This window comes from Lupinus angustifolius, chromosome LG20, assembly GCF_001865875.1.
Source record: "Lupinus angustifolius cultivar Tanjil chromosome LG20, LupAngTanjil_v1.0, whole genome shotgun sequence".
NCBI lineage: Eukaryota > Viridiplantae > Streptophyta > Magnoliopsida > Fabales > Fabaceae > Lupinus > Lupinus angustifolius.
Window position 1 is genome coordinate 1,706,217 of NC_032028.1, and position 19,208 is coordinate 1,725,424.

The window sequence follows — 19,208 nt, forward strand, 5'->3', positions numbered from 1 at the left end:
CTTATACATTGAAGGGGGTGGCAGTTGACTGATGCAACCCAATGTGATTAAGCCACATTTATGGAGAAAACCATTAAAATTAATTAAAAATATTTCATTTAAATTAATATGTTATGTGATTCTAATGTGACGATACAACTTCTTATATCATTATGAATAACATATAAGGTGTGTTATAAATTATTTTAATTAAGGTTGATATTCTTCCATTACTTAACACTAAAAGATACATATGAAAATATGATAAAAGTAATATAATATAAAAAAATATAACATATAATGTAAAGATAATTCAATTAATGAGTTTAGAAACAAAAACAATGATATTAGATTTGACTTTATATACTAAAAAACCTAATAACTAAAGTGAAGCAATGTTGTGATCCAGTTCACAGCACACAGCAAGTGTAGACCCACAACTCAAACAAACCCTTTTATAAACTGTGACTCATTATGTCCCTTCCCTTTATTTAAAAACCCTTCTTCTTCTTCTCATCTTCTCTCTCTCTCTCTCTCTGAAACTATTTCACTTTTCCGGCATGGCGGCGACACCCACGTGGCAGCCACAGGAAGAAGGCTTCAAGGAGATCTGCGGCCTCCTTGAGCAGCAGATTTCTCATATCTCTTCCGCTGATAAGTCCCAGATTTGGCACCATCTTCAGAACTATTCTCACCTCCCTGACTTCAATAATTACCTTGCTTTTATCTTTTCCCGTGCTCAGGTTTCTTTTTTCTCTTATACCCACTTCTTCTTTTGCCACCTTTTCTCTAAATTTTGTTGCTTTTTCCATGTTGCCATCTATTTTGGTACCTTTCAAATTTGGCCTTTCTTCTTGTTTATTTCATATGATTTTTTTGCTGTTTTTTTAATGTGTTTGTTAACTGCCATTTATACCATTCATATGTTTTACATCAGTTGCATATGCGGGATGTGGAAATTTTTGTTTAGGTTGATGTCATAGTGTATTTGATTGTTCTAATATGTGAAATCTAGTATACTGTCTGATGAATGTGATGGCTAAATGATTGAATGTAAAAGATAGCAGACATTAGACAACAACATAATATAGTTTATTCTCTATGTTTTATTCTTTCTTTTGGACTACGTCTTCGTCCACTTGTATGAGCCCGACTGTGATACTTGTCAATTTCATCGTTTTACATTTCACTCTACCTTTTATGATCATATTGAAAATGGCAAGTATTTCATAGATGTTTTGAAATCATTTGAACGATCTCTCCAATAATATATAGTTTAACCTGGATGGGATCGTCTGCATTAACATTTGACATTTTTTCGTATAAACAACAACAACCAAGCAGAGTCCGGCTACATTGATCAATTGGTGCTATAATGCCCTATCATATATTATGTATTTTTCTTGGTCTCTTTCTGCCTCTAGAAATTGAACTAACCTCCATTTGATCTACTCTCATTACTACAACTTCTCCCTAATGCATTGATTCCTAATCCTATCTTGTCTCGTGTGTCCACTCATCCAACACAATATTCTCATCTTTGCTATATTGAGTTTATTCTCTCATTGACATTTACTGCCCAACATTCAGTGTATATAAAACATGATCTCCGTATTAAATTCCCGAATGGTACCTATTGTGACAGGGTCTGTGGCATTTATGGTATTTTCGAAATCTCGATTTTGTGATGATATTTTAAGTGACACTTGTGTTAATTTGCTTTTGGACAGGGAAAATCGGTGGAAGTTCGGCAGGCTGCTGGTCTGTATTTGAAGAATAACCTTAGAACCGGATACAAAGCTATGCTCCCTGCATACCAACAGTATGTGAAATCAGAGTTGCTGCCTTGTCTTGGTGCTGCAGACAAGCACATAAGGTCAACGGCAGGCACTATTATTAGTGTTGTTGTTCAAATAGGAGGACTTGTAGAGTGGCCTGAATTGTTGCAAGCCCTCGTTAATTGCTTGGACAGTAATGATCTAAATCACATGGAAGGTGCAATGGATGCATTATCCAAGGTAAGCTCTCCAGTTAACGGTTAGAAAAAGGAAAACAAAGATATGGAGGATAAGGAATCCTCCTTATAGGTCACAAAAAAACTAATCCAGTAAAAAAACAAATTACATATCATCATAAACCCCCACACAATACCAATTGAAGTGACTATACTCCAAATTTCATAACATTTGTTTCCAATAACACCTTTTTTAATTTTAACACTATATATGACTCTGCAACACAGATTTGTGAGGATGTTCCCCAATTGCTCGACTCTGATGTACCTGGGTTAGCAGAGCGTCCTATAAACATATTTCTTCCTAGATTATTTAAGGTAACTAGTATTTTCTTTTTATATCTGTTTTCTTTGTACTTTTTATAACTGTATTTTCCAACTGATTTTTTAATCCTTTTTTTTGTTTTACAGTTTTTCCAATCACCTCATGCTTCATTAAGAAAATTATCCCTGGGTTCAGTAAATCAATACATTATGCTAATGCCTTCTGTAAGCTTTAATACGAGACTTTATCATCTCAGTTCTCTGGTTATTAACTATTAACACTGATGTTTGGAATTGGTCGTAATAATCTAAATAACTATTTCTAGGCTTTATACTCATCCATGGACCAATATCTTCAAGGTTTGTTTATTCTTGCAAACGACCCTAATGCAGAAGTGCGGAAATTGGTGAGTTCTTAATGCCTTATTATTCATATGCATGTATTTGATGTAACTCAAATGGAATATTTTTTTAATTTGTAATATTTCATCATTACTGAATACTTAATGTTTCCTTTACAATTTCCATTGGCTTGATTTGCTCATAGTTGAAGGCTTTGATCTTCTGGGCTTGCCCTGCTGCCTATTTTATTTATGTGTTATTTTGATGACCACTAGACCCTGTTTACTTCTGCATGCTGCTGTTCTTTTAATTTGACAGTTTATGCCGATAGGGAATTTGGTTAAATGTTCTTTGCTCTATTGAGTTATTACTTTTTCTTGTCAATGTTGGAAACAACTGAATCATCCTAGTTGCTGCTGATGACCAGGTTTGTGCAGCATTCGTTCAGATAATTGAAGTCTGCCCATCTTTCTTAGAGGTAGGCATCTTGTTTTGGTTAATTGAATTTAGTGAGTTAATTTTTTTGGGAACATTGCCTTTTAAGGTGGTGGATCTACTCTATTCATTCCACCAGACTACACTTTATCTAAGTTTTTTTTGAGCAAGTAGAAAATGAGATTTGATTGTTGTTGAATTAGAAAATGGGATGGTGGCAAATAATAATGCCATTTCATTTAGACACATTGGAATCATGCATTTCAAAGTTTCACATTCTTATCTTGTAGTTAGACTTTATCCAGTCAAAATACATTTGTAATTTTCCACCTACTCAAACAAAGAAGCACTAAGTGTAGTGTCTGGCCTTTTATCTTTCTTTAAATTAACATTTTTTCTATCAGCTTGCTCTTGTGATGTCTAATCAATTTTTGTTTACTTTACAGCCACATCTAAGGAATGTGATTGAATACATGTTACAAGTCAACAAGGATACAGATGAGGAAGTGGCCCTTGAAGCCTGTGAATTTTGGTATTATTTTGTTTTGGATGTTATTTTCTTATTGTCACAACTATTATGCATTATTTTCTTTTGTTATTCCAATGTACAGTGTATTTCCCACGAGGGTGTGAAGATACTTTTACAAATTTGGCCAATTTTGTTATTTTCATATTTTTTTCAAAATTTATCAAGTTGCAGTTTCAAATCAATTTTGTCATCAATTTGTTGTTGTAACCAACCTGTTGAATTTTTCTAATTTCCAAGCCAAATAATTTTCCATTTATGCATATTTAGGTTACCCTTCTGTCTGAGATTGATGAATGGGCTTCATTTTTGTGGACCTTAGTTGTTAGGACGGTATAGGAATAACCAATGCCTGTTTTTAAAATCAATAAGATCATGCAAATGAAAGTTTGATGTTTCCATTGCATGGAGTTGCAAAGTTGGTGATGTTATGTTTATTGTTAAGTATATTTAAGATTTTAAACTCTACTAAAGTTTGTCTCTGTTAAATCCTGGTAGATTTTGCATCTTTTCCTTATCAATAACTTCTATTGCAGGTCTGCATATTTTGATGCTCAACTGCCACCTGAAAACATGAGAGAATTCTTGCCTCGTCTAATTCCAGTGAAGACCTAATTATACATATTTTCTTTTATAATTGTGTTACTGTCACATTTGTAATTTGAAGTTTATCTGTTGCATCTATGTAGGTATTATTGTCAAATATGGCTTATGCAGATGATGATGAATCAGTTATTGAAGCTGAGGTTTAACCTTGAATTGATTAGTGTTATAGATGACTTTCAATTCAGTCGTGCCATTCTTGTTTATATGTCTTCATTTGTTTTTCCCTTCTTTTCAGGAAGATGGTTCTGAACCTGATCGTGATCAGGTTTGATATTTTTTGGTTGAGTTACTGTCTTTTCTTTGGTTTGATGCTACATTTTTTCTAATTTAATGAGTTTTGCACCACAGGATCTTAAACCCCGTTTTCATGTATCAAGGTTTCATGGTTCAGATGAAGTAGAAGATGAAGTATGTTGTATTTTTGCTCTTTTGATCATTTTGCCTCTCTTTATTTATTTGAGTCTGTGCAGCTTTTGAAAGGTGAAATGACAAGAAAAATCATTCCCTGATCTGAACTCAAATTTTATTTTTCATATTTACAGGATGACGATGTTGTTAACACATGGAACTTACGAAAGTGCAGTGCCGCTGCTCTAGATGTTCTCTCAAATGTATTCGGAGATGAGATCCTCCCGACTCTTATGCCTATTGTTCAGGTGATTTGCAGCTTCTTCTTGTGATCATTTTGGAATGGTTCAGAAATTTATGTTATTAGTGGCTAGATAATGTGTTCTTAGTCAACTGATGCTGTATCAGCTCAAAAGGAAGATTGTAATGCATAATTATATTGAGTCAATCATAAAAGTGTATGCATGTAAGCCAACAACGGCCATAACTTTTGTTTTGCTGTCTAGTCTCAATGAAAATATGTATTGATTGTGCTTTTGTGGAGTTGCTACAGACTATTGTATGATGGTAGCTTCTCCACAAGCATTCACTTCTTTTTTAAGCATAAACTAAACAAATTAATAATGTGTGCAGGCCAAGTTGTCAGCTGGTGGTGACGAAGCCTGGAAAGATAGGGAAGCTGCTGTCTTGGCTCTTGGTGCCATAGGCGAGGGTTGCATCAATGGTCTTTACCCTCATTTGTCGGAGGTATTCTTTTTTGGTTCTGATGACTTTAATCCTGAAGTAGATGGCTTAATTATGCAAAAAATAATTTAATCTGTTTCGAAATTTGATTAAACAAAGAGGGTGAGCCTCAGCGCAACGATAAGGTTCCTTACCTTATGATCTAGAGGTCATGAGTTCAAATTCTGGAAATAGCCTCTTCACTTACTAGGGCAAGGCCATATACATCTACTCTCTCAGACCCCACTAGGTGGGAGCTTCGTGCACAAGTCATCTTTTTTATAAATTTGATTAAACAATGATAGAATCGTTTCACATACTTTTTAGAACTCTTATATCCCTACATCATTTTCTTTTACCTCGCCTTTTACACCCTGTTCCACTTCACATCTTATTCCTTTTGACACTCTTTGCATCTTTGGTTGAGATTGATTTTGCTTATAAACCAAGAAAAAGAAGCAATAAGCAACATGTTCAAGTTTGATCGGTTGGTTTAGTTTTTCGACTTTATAATCTCACGGATGATTATAATCTAAAAACACAATCTATACCAAACACATATTATTATTGCCTTTTCTTCTACATCATCTTTTACACACATTTCTTTCTATCTCTTCCCTTCACATTACGCCATCACTTATTTCTCTCTCATCCTTACACCTAAAAAAATTGTGATATAACCATTTCTCTTCCTTTAATATGATATCATCAAACACATCTATCATTTTATATATCTTACACTTCCCCTCTTAAGGGCTTCGAAGTGTGGACTATGCACAAAGCTAATATATCTTGTGATGGAAGTTATCTTTTATTTATAAAGAAGAATGAGGATGACAAGGATCGAAACCTTAACCACGTGATCATAGAGGCTCTGATGACATATCCCGAGCCAACTCTCCCAAAGCTTAAGCTATTATTGGGCGAAGGCAATGGATGGTTTCATATATCTAATAGTACAGTTTTTATGATCTAACTTATTTGTTTCTCATGGTTACATGTTTGTTAGAATTTTTCCTAGATATAAATTCTTCAGCTCGTAGTTCTTTTTTCATTAATTCAGAATATTGAATCCTTTTTTATTCTGCATGTTTAGATTGTGGCATTTCTCATCCCTCTCCTCGATGATAAGTTTCCACTGATTCGAAGTATTTCGTGCTGGACACTTTCTCGGTTTAGCAAATTTATTATTCAGGTATGAAGTATGAATGTGATTTTGTTCTCTCATCTGCAGTTTGACCTTGATGATTTCTTTGCCATGATGCTCCAATGTTTCATCAACTTGTGCACCTTTGGTGTAGTTCAATGTATACAATTTCTATTGAAGATTTAGAACCCTGCAAAGTCTTAATAGAGAAAAACTAAATCCAAATTACTAACGGGTTCTTAATCATTAAAAGCCCCAACATATCCCCAAATTACTAAGAAATACTGTCATGACAATAAATTCTAGATGTATATAAATGTTATTTTTATATTCTTAATGTTGTAATTACATGCTCCATCGCTTGTATATTATGCATCTAACATTATGTTTTTAGCGTATATAGTTATAAATGCACATGTGTCAGTCTGTTCACTCTGTTGATATGAGTGAAAATCAAAATCAATTTTATTCCAAATAAAAATTTATATGATGAATATTTCACAAAATTCTTTGTTAAGGTTGAAGGTTTACTTCATGCATTTCTGTGTGAAAAAAGTTGGCATGCATGATCTGCGTAATCAGTTGTAGTTTAACAGTTGATTGATCAAAATCACTATCTATAAGGAGTGTTAGTAGATAGTGTAGGTGTGCCAAATGTTATGTTGATCTCAATGGATCTTGACCCATCGGCATATTGTCCGTTTCCCCAAGCTTTCGATTATTGGAAAATGGCAAATCCAAGAGTGAATATTAATTATTTTACCTTATAAACTAATATGAGTTTTCTTTTAATTCATTGCTCAATAGATATAGTGGTATTGGGTCTACACATGTCATTTGTAGGTCTCTCATTTTAATATTGATTTGTACATTAGGGTATTGGGCATCCAAAAGGCTATGAACAATTCGATAATGTTCTTATGGGTCTTCTGCGAAGAATTTTGGATGACAATAAGCGGGTGCAAGAGGCTGCTTGTTCAGCATTTGCAACACTGGAAGAGGTTCTGACTATAATTTTCCGTACATCATTAAATAATTGATTTAGTTACTCCATTTTTAATTTTTTAATATAAATCAAAATTTTGGTTTATTTGCTACAGGAGGCTGCTGAAGAGTTGGCACCACGCTTGGAAATAATACTAAAGCACTTGATGATTGCATTTGGGAAATACCAGGTGATTTTCTAACCTTAAGCATTTAATGTTTAGGTGTGATTAACTTAACCCAAAATACCTTTTATTTTATTTGGAATAAAAGCTATTTTAGGATAAGTCAAAGATGTTCGGGACTATTTATTAAAACTTACAGAGCTTTTTTCTGTTGTAAAAAGTTTTTGGAGCATAAGTTGAGTTTTCAGCATTTTTTCCACAAGGTATATTTACACATGATTATTTCCCTCAATCAAATAACTTCCAAAATCATTCCATACCTTCTTTGGTAGTTAAATACATAAAATGATCTTTTTTACACAACAAAAGAAAAACGTATTATCTTAAAATCTATTTTTAGCTAATATATCCGAATATAGAAATGAATTCATCATTACTGATTCTAAAAAGAATCATTATAAATATCATAAATATTGAAATAATATTATTTTGACTGCTAATCGATACACACCCATGTAAATGCGTAATTCTTTTTTATGTTTCTTGTAAATTGAACCACGTTCGAATGCACACTAGCTCTCCATTGTTACTTTATTGTGTCACATTTCTTCTTATCACATGTACACTCAGGCATCTTTAATTTACCTTTTTGTCCTAATTTTCAGAGACGAAATCTCAGAATTGTATATGATGCTATTGGAACTTTAGCTGAAGCTGTTGGTGGAGAGCTTAACCGGGTATGTTATTTTTTAATAGAAATCCATGTTAGAGCAAAGGACCTTCTTCCTCATCTGAAAGCTATCTTTTCTCCCAAGTTATTTATCATGATTCATACTCGATATTCATTCTCTTTAACCTTCGAAGACATTTCTGTACCAACTGGATTATTGCTTTGCAGCCTGGATATCTTGACATTCTCATGCCACCATTAATTGAGAAGTGGCAGCAACTTTCAAACTCAGACAAAGATCTATTTCCACTCCTGGAAAGCTTTACATCTATAGCACATGTAAGCATCTCAGTTTTTCCTCGTCTTTGCATTGTATATTAAAAGAATGTGCCTCGTCTGTGCTGTTATTTATTTTTAGAACATTTATTTTACATATAAATGTTTTATTATTCAATACCGGCATCTAGCAGACTTATGGCATATAGGTTGTTCTTTGATCAATATTTTCTGTCTACTCACAGCACAGGTTTCAATAAATAATTGATAGTAGTAACTCAAATATTAAATTGTTGAATTGGGTTCCTTGTGCAAATGTCACATGTCTTAGTATCACTGTGTAGACTTCATTTGATATTTCGGAATTATATCCTATTCTCTAATTGTGTCAGAAGTTATGGGCTCATTTAACCAGCTTAGTTAATGCTATTTATCTTGCTAAGTAAACCAATATGTCCAAATGTGGTCCACTTAATACTAATGTTAAGTTTTACTGTTCATATAAATATATTATGTTCGAGTATGTAACAATGCATTAGTTTAAGTAATGGTAATGTGTCAGCACTCAACATCCAGTTGGCACCATGACACCATCTCAAAATTAAGTAATTAATCAGGCTTCTACCTTGTGTTAGATTCCTGTATGTCTACCCGAGCCCGATCAGGGTCTAGTTAGTTGTGAATCTATGCCATCATATGGATTTCCTTTCTCCTGATATAGAATTATGCTTTTTTATCTGTAACAGGCATTGGGTACTGGTTTCTCTCAATTTGCTGAACCAGTATTTAGGAGGTGCATAAATATAATACAGACCCAACAATTTGCAAAGGTTCTGATCCCTTTCATGTATTTGTTGTCTTAAATAATAGTGAACATTTATCTGTTCCGGTCCCTGTGGTGTTAGTATCATATCTGTGTTCTTTTATTTAAACCTAAAAGATTCATTTCATTTACCATTATTTATGATTTGTCTGACAGACTGCTATACTGTCTGTGGGGCTAATTTTGAGATTTTATTTTCCAACAAGTTGAGTATATATTGTATGTCTGTCAGGTTGATCCTGTTGCTGCTGGGGCACAGTATGACAAGGAATTCATTGTGTGCTCTCTTGATCTACTTTCTGGACTAGCAGAGGGTCTTGGCAGCGGAGTAGAGAGCTTGGTACTCATCCAAAACTTTAATTTCACGATACAAGATAATAAATTTCTGCTAGTAAATGAAGTCTTCGGCTAGGATGTTATTTCGTTAAATATTTTTCTTTCGTATAAAAGTGGAGTTTAAGGTTTTAAAATTATCCTGCATCAGAAGAGTGCTGAATTTGGCTTTTATTTTCATATCTTTGCTTTTCGAAGTAATTACAGCTAATCCTATTCATAGAGGGCTTATTTTCCAGTTAACCTTTACCTTGCTTCAACCGCTTTAGCTCTTTTTGTTATATGGGCAGCAGTTAGGCTTCCTTTTCACTTCCTATTCTGTTTGACATTTTAATATCTGCTTGCAATTTGTTAAACTATCCATTGCATGATTTCTGGAGATTATCTTTGCTACTTCGCAGGTTTCACAATGTTCTTTGAGGGACCTACTTCTGCATTGTTGTGTGGATGAAGCCTCTGATGTTCGACAAAGTGCCTTTGCCTTACTTGGAGACCTTTCACGAGTAAGTGAAACAAATATATTTCCACATAGCCACTGACGGGATCTGCTTGTGGTCCTTACACTTACTGTAGGACCCAGGGTGTAGAAAACACACGTCATAAGCTGATTGTTACATATTGTGTAGTTTTGAAAGTAACTATAGTTAGTTTTGGAAAGCTAAACTTTAATTCTTTTTTTGGTGTCTACCCAAATATGCTAGTTTACTTTATTTTTGGAGTGGGGCAGGGATATTCTGTTTCTTGGTTGATGGTATTCTTACTTCGGTAATTTGGCCAGGTGTGCCCGATTCATTTGCACCCTCGTCTGTTGGAATTTCTTGAGGCTGCAGCCAAGCAGCTGGTATGTGTATAGTATAGTTGTTTGCTTGTTATAGGTTTAGCTATAGGGTTAAATTAAATTAATCATTTTATTGATGTAGTGTGCTTGCTGTACAGGAAATTTCCAAGGTAAAGGAGGCAATTTCAGTTGCAAATAATGCATGCTGGGCTATTGGAGAATTAGCAGTTAAGGTATGTTAATGCTAAAATGATGCTTTCTATCAAACTTGACAGAACCTAATAATAGTAGTTGGAGTCTAATTGGCATTGTTGGACTTCGGTTCACTAATGGAGATCTAGGTTGTCTTTGTTAATGTTAACGATTAGGACAATTTCAATTTTAAAAGTTGTGTTAGACAATAATGAATACCGTGAGTCTAAAATTCCAGGGATGAAATGGAACAGTCTAAAATTAAGGCTTTGGACACCCTTGCATATTTCATTTTTGCTTGACTTCTAAGTTTTGGAGTAGATTCTGTTCACACAGTATCACGGTTTAGTTAAATAATACGCAACATTACATGTAGATGTGTACATTGTGTTTGAAGTTTATTTTTTTCCTTGTGGGTTTGCTTTTCTTGTTTATGATATTCTGTTGTTAGATGGAGGTACCATTAGACATTAATTAGTGTCGATAACACATGAGCACTTTTTATTCGTTTATGCATAAAATCTGTTGGTGTAAAAACGAATTTTGATTTTCAGGTCCGTCAAGAAATTTCTCCTGTTGTTTTAACTGTAATTTCATGCCTGGTCCCCATTCTTCAGCATGCAAAGGTAATTGTTTTATTACACTATTCAATTATAATTTGAGTCATGTTTAATTGCTGATTGTCTTTCCGTTTATTAGGAACTCAACAAGTCACTTATAGAAAATAGTGCAATAACTCTGGGGAGGCTAGCATGGGTCTGTCCAGAGCTTGTATCACCACATATGGAGCATTTCATGCAACCTTGGTGCACTGCTTTGGCAATGTAAGTTATTGGACTTACGTGCTTTCTGTAGTCATGCTTGCATCAATTGCCACCTCACAAGATATCCCCAGCTTGAGTTATTAATTGCAATAATATACTGTTTTGAAATTCAAAGATTCTTTGGCATTAGTGCATAAGAAATGTTTTTTAAGTAAATCACACTAGGGAATGTTAGTCATGTTGAATATATACTTTCTTAAAATGGAGTACAATAAGAGTTATTAACATGTTCGCCATTTAATTTCTTAGCATGAATGCTTTCACTTTGGATTAGGAGTTGCGAACTCTTTGACTCTAAATGGTAATGATTAATGAAAATCTTTTAGAATGTCTTGAGAAAATCTAGACCGTGAAGACCATCATCACATTTTACATGATTGCCCTGGCATTTTCTGCATTTTTTGAGCTAATCATCAACTTGCACTACATATTCATTAGCTTTTTTGTCTTAAATATAATCAACTTGATTGGGAAACTGGTAAATGATAGCACCTGTGGTCTTGCTTTTATATACACTCGAAATTCACATGGAAACATATAAAAGAGGATAAACTAATATATAAATGTCTTCACTTGTGCAAATTGAGCACAATTTTAGATGTCCAGTGTTTCATTGCAGGGTATCTTGTTTATTGATTTGGTTTGTTTAATTTTGGCAGGATACGAGATGATATCGAGAAAGAGGATGCTTTTAGAGGTCTTTGTGCTATGGTATGCTCCTCTTCACACAGTAAAAGTTTTATACGTGAGTAACTGCTCAAGTAATTGGTGCTTTCCATTTGTTTTCAGGTCAAAGCTAATCCTTCTGGAGCTCTAAGTTCGCTCGTGTATATGTTCAAAGCCATTGCAAGTTGGCATGTATGTATGCCGCCACCATCATCTTAAAATTTAAAGTGCCTTGAGATTTCTGTAATAAAAATTCTTTTACTTCTGCTTATAGGAAATAAGGAGTGAAGATTTACACAATGATGTCTGCCAGGTCTTGAATGGATATAAACAGGTTAGTATTGCTTATTTGTCGGGCACACATCCATGTTAGAAACTATTATGTGTAAGTTTTATCTGCACTTTGATTGTCATAAGAATAAAAATATAAACTCATGGAAGATCACTTTTCACACTCATGGTAGTGTTCTTCCATGTGGCTCTCTGTAGTATAACTTTTGCTTCATTCTGTTCCACGCGGTGTGTACTAATCGGTGAGGGATGTTCCATATTTTTATAGATGCTGGGTAATGGAGCGTGGGACCAGTGTATGTCTGCTTTGGAGCCCCCAGTAAAAGAAAAGCTTTCAAAATATCAAGTATAATATATTTGTGAGAATTCTGTATCTACATTGGTCTTGTTGGTCAGTTTGTGTTGTCAAGCAATATTGGAGTCATGATTCATTTCAAGGAGTTTTAATATCGGTCCAAGTTTTCGGCCAGGGGTATCAGTATTTATACAATTCCCTTGAGCTTGATTGATTAAAGGCAGTTCCTCAGGCATTGAAGATCTCGTTCGATGGTATTTCCCATGAGAAATGTACAGGGGGGTGACTTTCAACCTTTGGAAATGCTTGATTCTTTTGTTGTCCTTATAGTTGAAGCCTTAGTTAAAGGCTAGGATTTTATTCTGCTCTAGTGTTCATCATTTTTCTTATATTTTAGTTTGAGTTGATAGGTTTTGTGCCTTTTGAATACACAGTTTTGTCCCACCAGAGAGAAAAAAGAGGGGAGGGAGTTTATGTTCTAATAACTTATTACATTGTTTATAAGGTGCAACTTGGGAACCAATTTCAGACATGTGTTGCCTTAGGCATAGAAGCTTTTGATTTGTGATTTTTTTACAATAAAATATTTGGACTTGTGCATACTTCATTTAGCACTTGTTTGTTTCTGCCAAAAATGAAATTTTTTGGCATATTTATTTGTTTGGGGGTAATTTTATTGCCCCCTTTGTAAATAATACCTCAAGTTGCTATAATTACTCTTCAGATTGTTTTTGGTCCATGCACCTTTTTTTATCCAAAAACTTTCCATGTTTAAGGTTATGCTCACAGTTTTAAGAGTATAATCGTAAAATTTAAATGTATATTGAGTTTCTAAAAAATAAACTTCTCCCATTCTGGTTGATGCCATTTTCATGAACTGCTCAATGACAGTTATTCTACAACATGTTTTCTCTACATCTCTGTGATAACATTTTTTAATTTTTTATCATTTACTATTTCTTAACATGAACATGGTGGAAACTGGAAAGGATATTTTTCTCCATCCATAAGTGATTAGCTTGTTTAGGTAACTAATCCTAATATGTAGATGATGTTGATTTGAGAAACTAAAGAAGGCTTAAACTAGTAAAATATTGCAGCCAATAGAAACCATAAAGCATGTGTACGTAACATTCTCAATAGAATAACATATATTTATTTATGAGTTATAAAACATTTTATATTATCAATATATTATTCACCATTGATTTATATTACTTTTGTTTGAGTTTCAATAGTGGATGATATATGAATGATGAATGATTTGATTTGTTGAGAGTAGAAAAAACCCTTAAAACAACAATGTATACATATTTAATCCTTTATTTATACATTTAGCAATATTGGTAACAAGGGTAAGGACAAGTTATGATACTGATCTGGGTCTAAATTCTCCACTAATTCTTCCAACTCTCCATTCAGCAACATAGTATGAGAAAGCCATACTTTTGATATTGAAGATATTAACTATCGTTAGTCATGACTAATATCACTTCACTAATCATCTCCTTACTAAAAAAATAATTACTAATACTAAGAGATGATGATTGAATAACTAAATATTAATGTTTTCTTGAACTTCTAAATAAAAAATTAAATAGAAACTATAATATTTTATAGACTGAGGGGCTTACCAAGATTTTCTAGTTTTCTTGTCTTTAGAATGTCAATCTTTATTATTTATAAATTGTTTTTTTTTAATATTTTGAACGGTTAACTAAAATGTGATATAGTTATCACATTTTATAATTGAATTCTACAAACTTGGCATAATTGAATTCTATAAACATGGCGTCTCATTTCAAACTTTCAATGGCCTTGTGTTCACAAACTGAAGGCGAAAATAAGGAGATGTCAAGTGTACCTTATGCTAGTGCAGTCGATAGTCTTATGTATGCCATGGTATGCACTAGACCAGATATTGCACAAGCAATAAATGTAAGTGTGGTAAGTAGGTATATGGGAAGTCATGGTAAAGTTTACTGGAAGGCTGTGAAGTAGATTATGCGCTACCTAAAGGGTACCACAGATATTGGCTTATTGTATGGAAAAGTCAAAGATGTTGGAAATAAGGTCATCGGATATGTTGACTCATATTATGCCGGAGATCTGGACAAGCAGAGATCACTCACTGGATATGTCATTACACTGTGTGGTTGTACTATTAGTTGGAAATCAACACTACAATCAATTGTTGCTTGTCTACAACTGAAGCGGAGTACATCGCAGTAACAGAAGCTGTAAAGGAAGCCATTTGGGAGAACTAAACATATTGATGTTCGGATGCACTTTATCAAAGATATCATTGAAAAAGGAATTGTTAAAGTGGAGAAAATACCCGGTGCAAATAATCCTGCTGACATGATGACGAACCCAGTTCCAACAACGAAGTTCAGACATTGTCTGGACTTGATTGATGTCCAGAATATCTAGTGGGCATGAAGAAGAGCAACATGAAAATAGTTATGATAGTCTTTTAGCCAAGGTAGAGATTTATTAAATATTAGCTTAAAAGAAAAAGAGAATGATGTGGCAAAAGAAATGGCAATGGTGAAACCTTCTTGTGGCAAAGTAAAATGAGTGGCTATAGTGTAACTTTTTTGTAGCCGATGAGAAGAAGAGGTTGTAGTGAAGCATCTTTGTTTTTGACCATACAATCCTCAAGTATTAATTTCGGTATCAACTATCACTAAGCTAATACGGGTTAATAAATTACTCTGCAAATCGATATGAATTAAGAGCTAAACAAATTCCATGAGTTGAAGTAAGTTGCAATGTCGGATCATACTTTTTGTCTGTACATATTTCTGTGCCTTCCTGCCTCTTCAGCCATAGCAAGACTTAATCTTCTTCAGTCCCTCTTAACCATATTCTCTGGAAGATGATGAACAATATTTGGAATGGAGATGAAGGAATAACAACTACCAATAATCTCCACAAGAACATGCACCATTTTTGAAATGGTGGAACCTACTAGCATCGCGCAGAATAATTTCCCATTTTTTTATCTGTGATATTTAGCTTAAAAGAAAAAGAGAATGATGTGGCAAAAGAAATGGCAATGGTGAAACCTTCTTGTGGCAAAGTAAAATGAGTGGCTATAGTGTAACTTTTTTGTAGCCGATGAGAAGAAGAGGTTGTAGTGAAGCATCTTTGTTTTTGACCATACAATCCTCAAGTATTAATTTCGGTATCAACTATCACTAAGCTAATACGGGTTAATAAATTACTCTGTAAATCAATATGAATTAAAAGCCAAACAAATTCCATGAGTTGAAGTTGCTATGTCGCATCATACTTTTTCTCTGTACATATTTCTGTGCCTTCCTGCCTCTTCAGCCATAACAAGACTTAATCTTCTTCAGTTCCTCTTAACTATATTCTCTGGAAGATGATGAACAATATTTGGAATGGAGATAAAGGAATAACAACTACCAATAATCTCCACAAGAACATGCACCATTTTTGAAATGGTGGAACCTACTAGCATCGCGCAGAATAATTTCCCATTTTTTTATCTGTGATATATACTTGATGGCAACATGGCAGTCACTGCAAACCCTCAAGTTCTTCATGACCCTTATTGGCACTCCCTCTGGAGTGCTCATTAAAGCAAATGCAATTGCCAATTTCTCACTATGGTGAGCCAAATTGTATTCTTTCTCCTCGTTGTCCATGTCATACAAAACAGAGCTAGTATCAGGGACATAGCCATGCGTCTTCATTTCCGAAATTAGTTCTTTCAGATACAGATTAATCTCCATAGATTTCGGGTGTGATTCATCGCTCATATGGAACTGGTGAACCTGATTCTTCACTTCTACCCAGCTTATGCCTGGTTCTTTCTTTACCATCTTGTCCCTCATGACTTTCCTCACCTCAGAAACATCCTGCCACCTCTGATCTGAAGCATGAATATTGGCAAGTAGAACATACGAAGCTGAGTCTTGAGGATTGATTCTAAGAACTTCTTAAGCAACCATTCTTGCCATTTCTGCATTCTTGTGGATTTTACATGCAGATAATAATGTTTTCCAAATAATTGCATCTGCTTTTAGAGGCATGGATCTTATCATAGACTCTGCCTGCTTTAAACAACCAGACCTACCTAGTAGGTCAACTACACAAGTATAATGTTCCAGTCTAGGCTTGAGTCCATACTTTTCTACCATCAAGTCAAATAATTCAAGCCCTTTGTCCTTTAGTCCACAATGACTACACGCATATAACAAGCTCAAGAATGTAACTTCATTTCCTGCCAATTTTTCCTGTTCCATCTTATTGAAGAGTTTGATGGCTTCTTCTCCCTGCCCATGAAACCCATAAGCAGCAATCATTGAGCTCCATAATACTATATCTCGTTCTCCACATTCCGAAAAGGCTTTAATGGAGTCTTCTAAAGATCCTGATTTAGAGTACATACTTACTAATGAACTAATTATGTCAACTTCAAAACTAGCTCCTGCTTTGATTGCTTCAGCATGAATTTGCTTCCCTTGACCAAGCGTGGCTAACTCCGAACATGAACTTATCATAATCACAAAAGTAATCCTATCTGGTCTAAAACCTGCCATTTTCATCACACTGTATTGATCCAGAACTCCCTCAAAGTTCTGATTTTGAGCTTTTCCAGCCATAAGTGTATTCCAAGCAACCACATTACCATTCGGCATCAATTTGATAACTGTCTCCCCATCATTCAGTCTTCCAGCTTTCATATACATATGAGCTAAAGAGCATGCCACAACCAAATTAAGCTCAAACCCACATTTCATAACATAAGCATGAACCTGTTGCCCTGCAAACAAAGCTTTCAAATGTGCACACCCCCTAAGCACACTTCCCAACGAGTACTCGTCCGGCATGAAACCTGATTCATTCATGCTCGAAAACAAGACCAAAGATTCTTGGTTCATTTCAAACTTAGTTAACCCCGTGACCATAGCATTCCAAGTGGCAACATTCCTCTCGGGCATTTCATCAAACAGCTTCTTAGCACTCTCAAAATTGCCCATTTCAAGAAAAGCTTTGATCATAATGTTACATGACATGATGTTCCTCATTGGCATTATATCAAATAGTGACAGTGCACCTTGAAAGTGCCCAAATTTTGAGTAGAGGTTCAAAAGATGGTTGGAGATGAACTTGTCTGAGGAACACCCAGAAGTGATTATCAAAGAATGAAGCTGTTTTGCCAAAGGAACAGACTTTGTGGGTATACATGCTTGGAGGAGATTTCCGAACAAACGTGGTTCTGACCATATCTCAGATATGAAACTGTTAAATGCTTCTTTTATGCGCCCTTTGAAACACAAGGTGGTAAATTGTTCTTTTCCACCATAAAAGCTACAATTTTGCAACTGGGTTTTGATGGAAACAGTGGAGAAGTGAGAAACTGATTTTTGAAAGTTGGTGCCCACAGAGAAGCTGGTACGAGGAAGGCCAAACCTACCCATGCATGAAACATGTGCTTAGTTGTTCATGCTTTTTAGTTAGAATGAATTTGAGGTGGCGTCTTATATGTACATGCACTTCTCGGGACACTCATGCTTAATGCTAACCTGGGATGATTTGAAGATTTCTCGGATAATGAAGACCTTCCGGAAAATTGCTGGTATAAGGAGGACGAGGAGGATATATGCACGGAAATGAAAAGAAGGATTTTGACCCCGCCCAGAGATTAGGGTTTCTGATGAGGAGTTAGTGGACTAGTGCAAACCTTGGAAATCCTTTCTCGTAGTTAAATTATTCGGTAAAATGATATCTTTGCGCATGATGGAAGCAAGACTAACTAAGATGTGGGCGGTGAGCGGACACATTCAAGTCATTGATATGCGGCATGATTTCTTTCTTGAGCAATTTTCATTTGAGGAGGACTATAAGCATGATCTCTTCGAAGGGCATTGGCGTATTGCAAATCATTATTTCTTAATACAGAGGTGAAGACTTTTTTTCTGACTAATGCAAAGAAGGTTCAAAAGTTGACTGTTTGGGTACACATACCAAACCTTCCAATCGAATTGTATAACCAGAATTTACTTTGGAGAGTAGGCTTTGCCATTGGGAATGTGCTAAAAGTAGATCAACTCATTTCTATCCACTCTAGAGGGAAGTTTCCTAGAATTTGTGTGAAAATTGATTTAGACCACAAGCTAATTCCTCATATCAAAGTGCTTGGTCAAGTCCTCAATCTTGAATATGAAGGGCTACATATGATATGTTTCAGTTGTGGGAAATATGGTCATCGCCGTGATGATAGGATAAGGAAGAGGATGAATATAGGATGAGGATGAGGATGACGAGGAGGATAGGATGAGGATGAGGAATTGGAGGAGGAGGATAGGATGAGGATGAGGAGTAGGAGTAGGATAGGATGAGGATGAGGATAGGATGAGGGTGAGGAGGAAGATGAGGATGAGGATATGGATTAGGATAGGATGAGGATGGGGATGAGAATGGGGATGACGATGAGGATGAGGATGAGGAAGAGGATAGGATGAGGATGAGGACGAAGATAGGATGAGGAAGAGGATGAGGATGAAGAGGAGGGTAGGATGAGTATGAGGA

General features: G+C 35.0%; 2 protein-coding genes across 3 annotated transcripts; one reads left to right on the plus strand and one right to left on the minus strand.

Moving 5' to 3' along the window:
• Window positions 453–13,161, plus strand: LOC109336268 (transportin-1-like). Of its 2 annotated transcripts, XR_002106323.1 has the most exons (30): window positions 453–722; window positions 1,710–1,997; window positions 2,222–2,311; window positions 2,405–2,482; window positions 2,584–2,664; window positions 3,027–3,077; window positions 3,481–3,566; window positions 4,097–4,163; window positions 4,250–4,306; window positions 4,402–4,431; window positions 4,515–4,574; window positions 4,709–4,822; window positions 5,148–5,261; window positions 6,334–6,432; window positions 7,260–7,385; window positions 7,485–7,559; window positions 8,159–8,230; window positions 8,392–8,502; window positions 9,186–9,269; window positions 9,495–9,602; window positions 9,997–10,098; window positions 10,374–10,436; window positions 10,532–10,606; window positions 11,120–11,191; window positions 11,265–11,389; window positions 12,049–12,100; window positions 12,179–12,247; window positions 12,330–12,389; window positions 12,615–12,801; window positions 12,844–13,161. XR_002106323.1 is itself a non-coding variant. In XM_019572768.1 (29 exons), the coding sequence occupies exons 1-29, from the start codon at window positions 540–542 to the stop codon at window positions 12,696–12,698; spliced, it is 2,676 nt and encodes an 891-aa protein (XP_019428313.1). In that variant the 5' UTR covers window positions 453–539; the 3' UTR covers window positions 12,699–13,161. The 2 variants fall into 2 exon arrangements, 1 of the variants encoding a protein (XP_019428313.1); XM_019572768.1 differs by having other exon boundaries at window positions 12,615–13,161.
• LOC109336269 (pentatricopeptide repeat-containing protein At2g41080-like) lies at window positions 15,436–18,175 on the minus strand. Its single transcript, XM_019572769.1, is given in 2 exon segments — window positions 15,436–15,611; window positions 16,122–18,175. Coding segments are annotated over 2 exon segments (2,025 nt in total). The 5' UTR covers window positions 18,098–18,175; the 3' UTR covers window positions 15,436–15,562.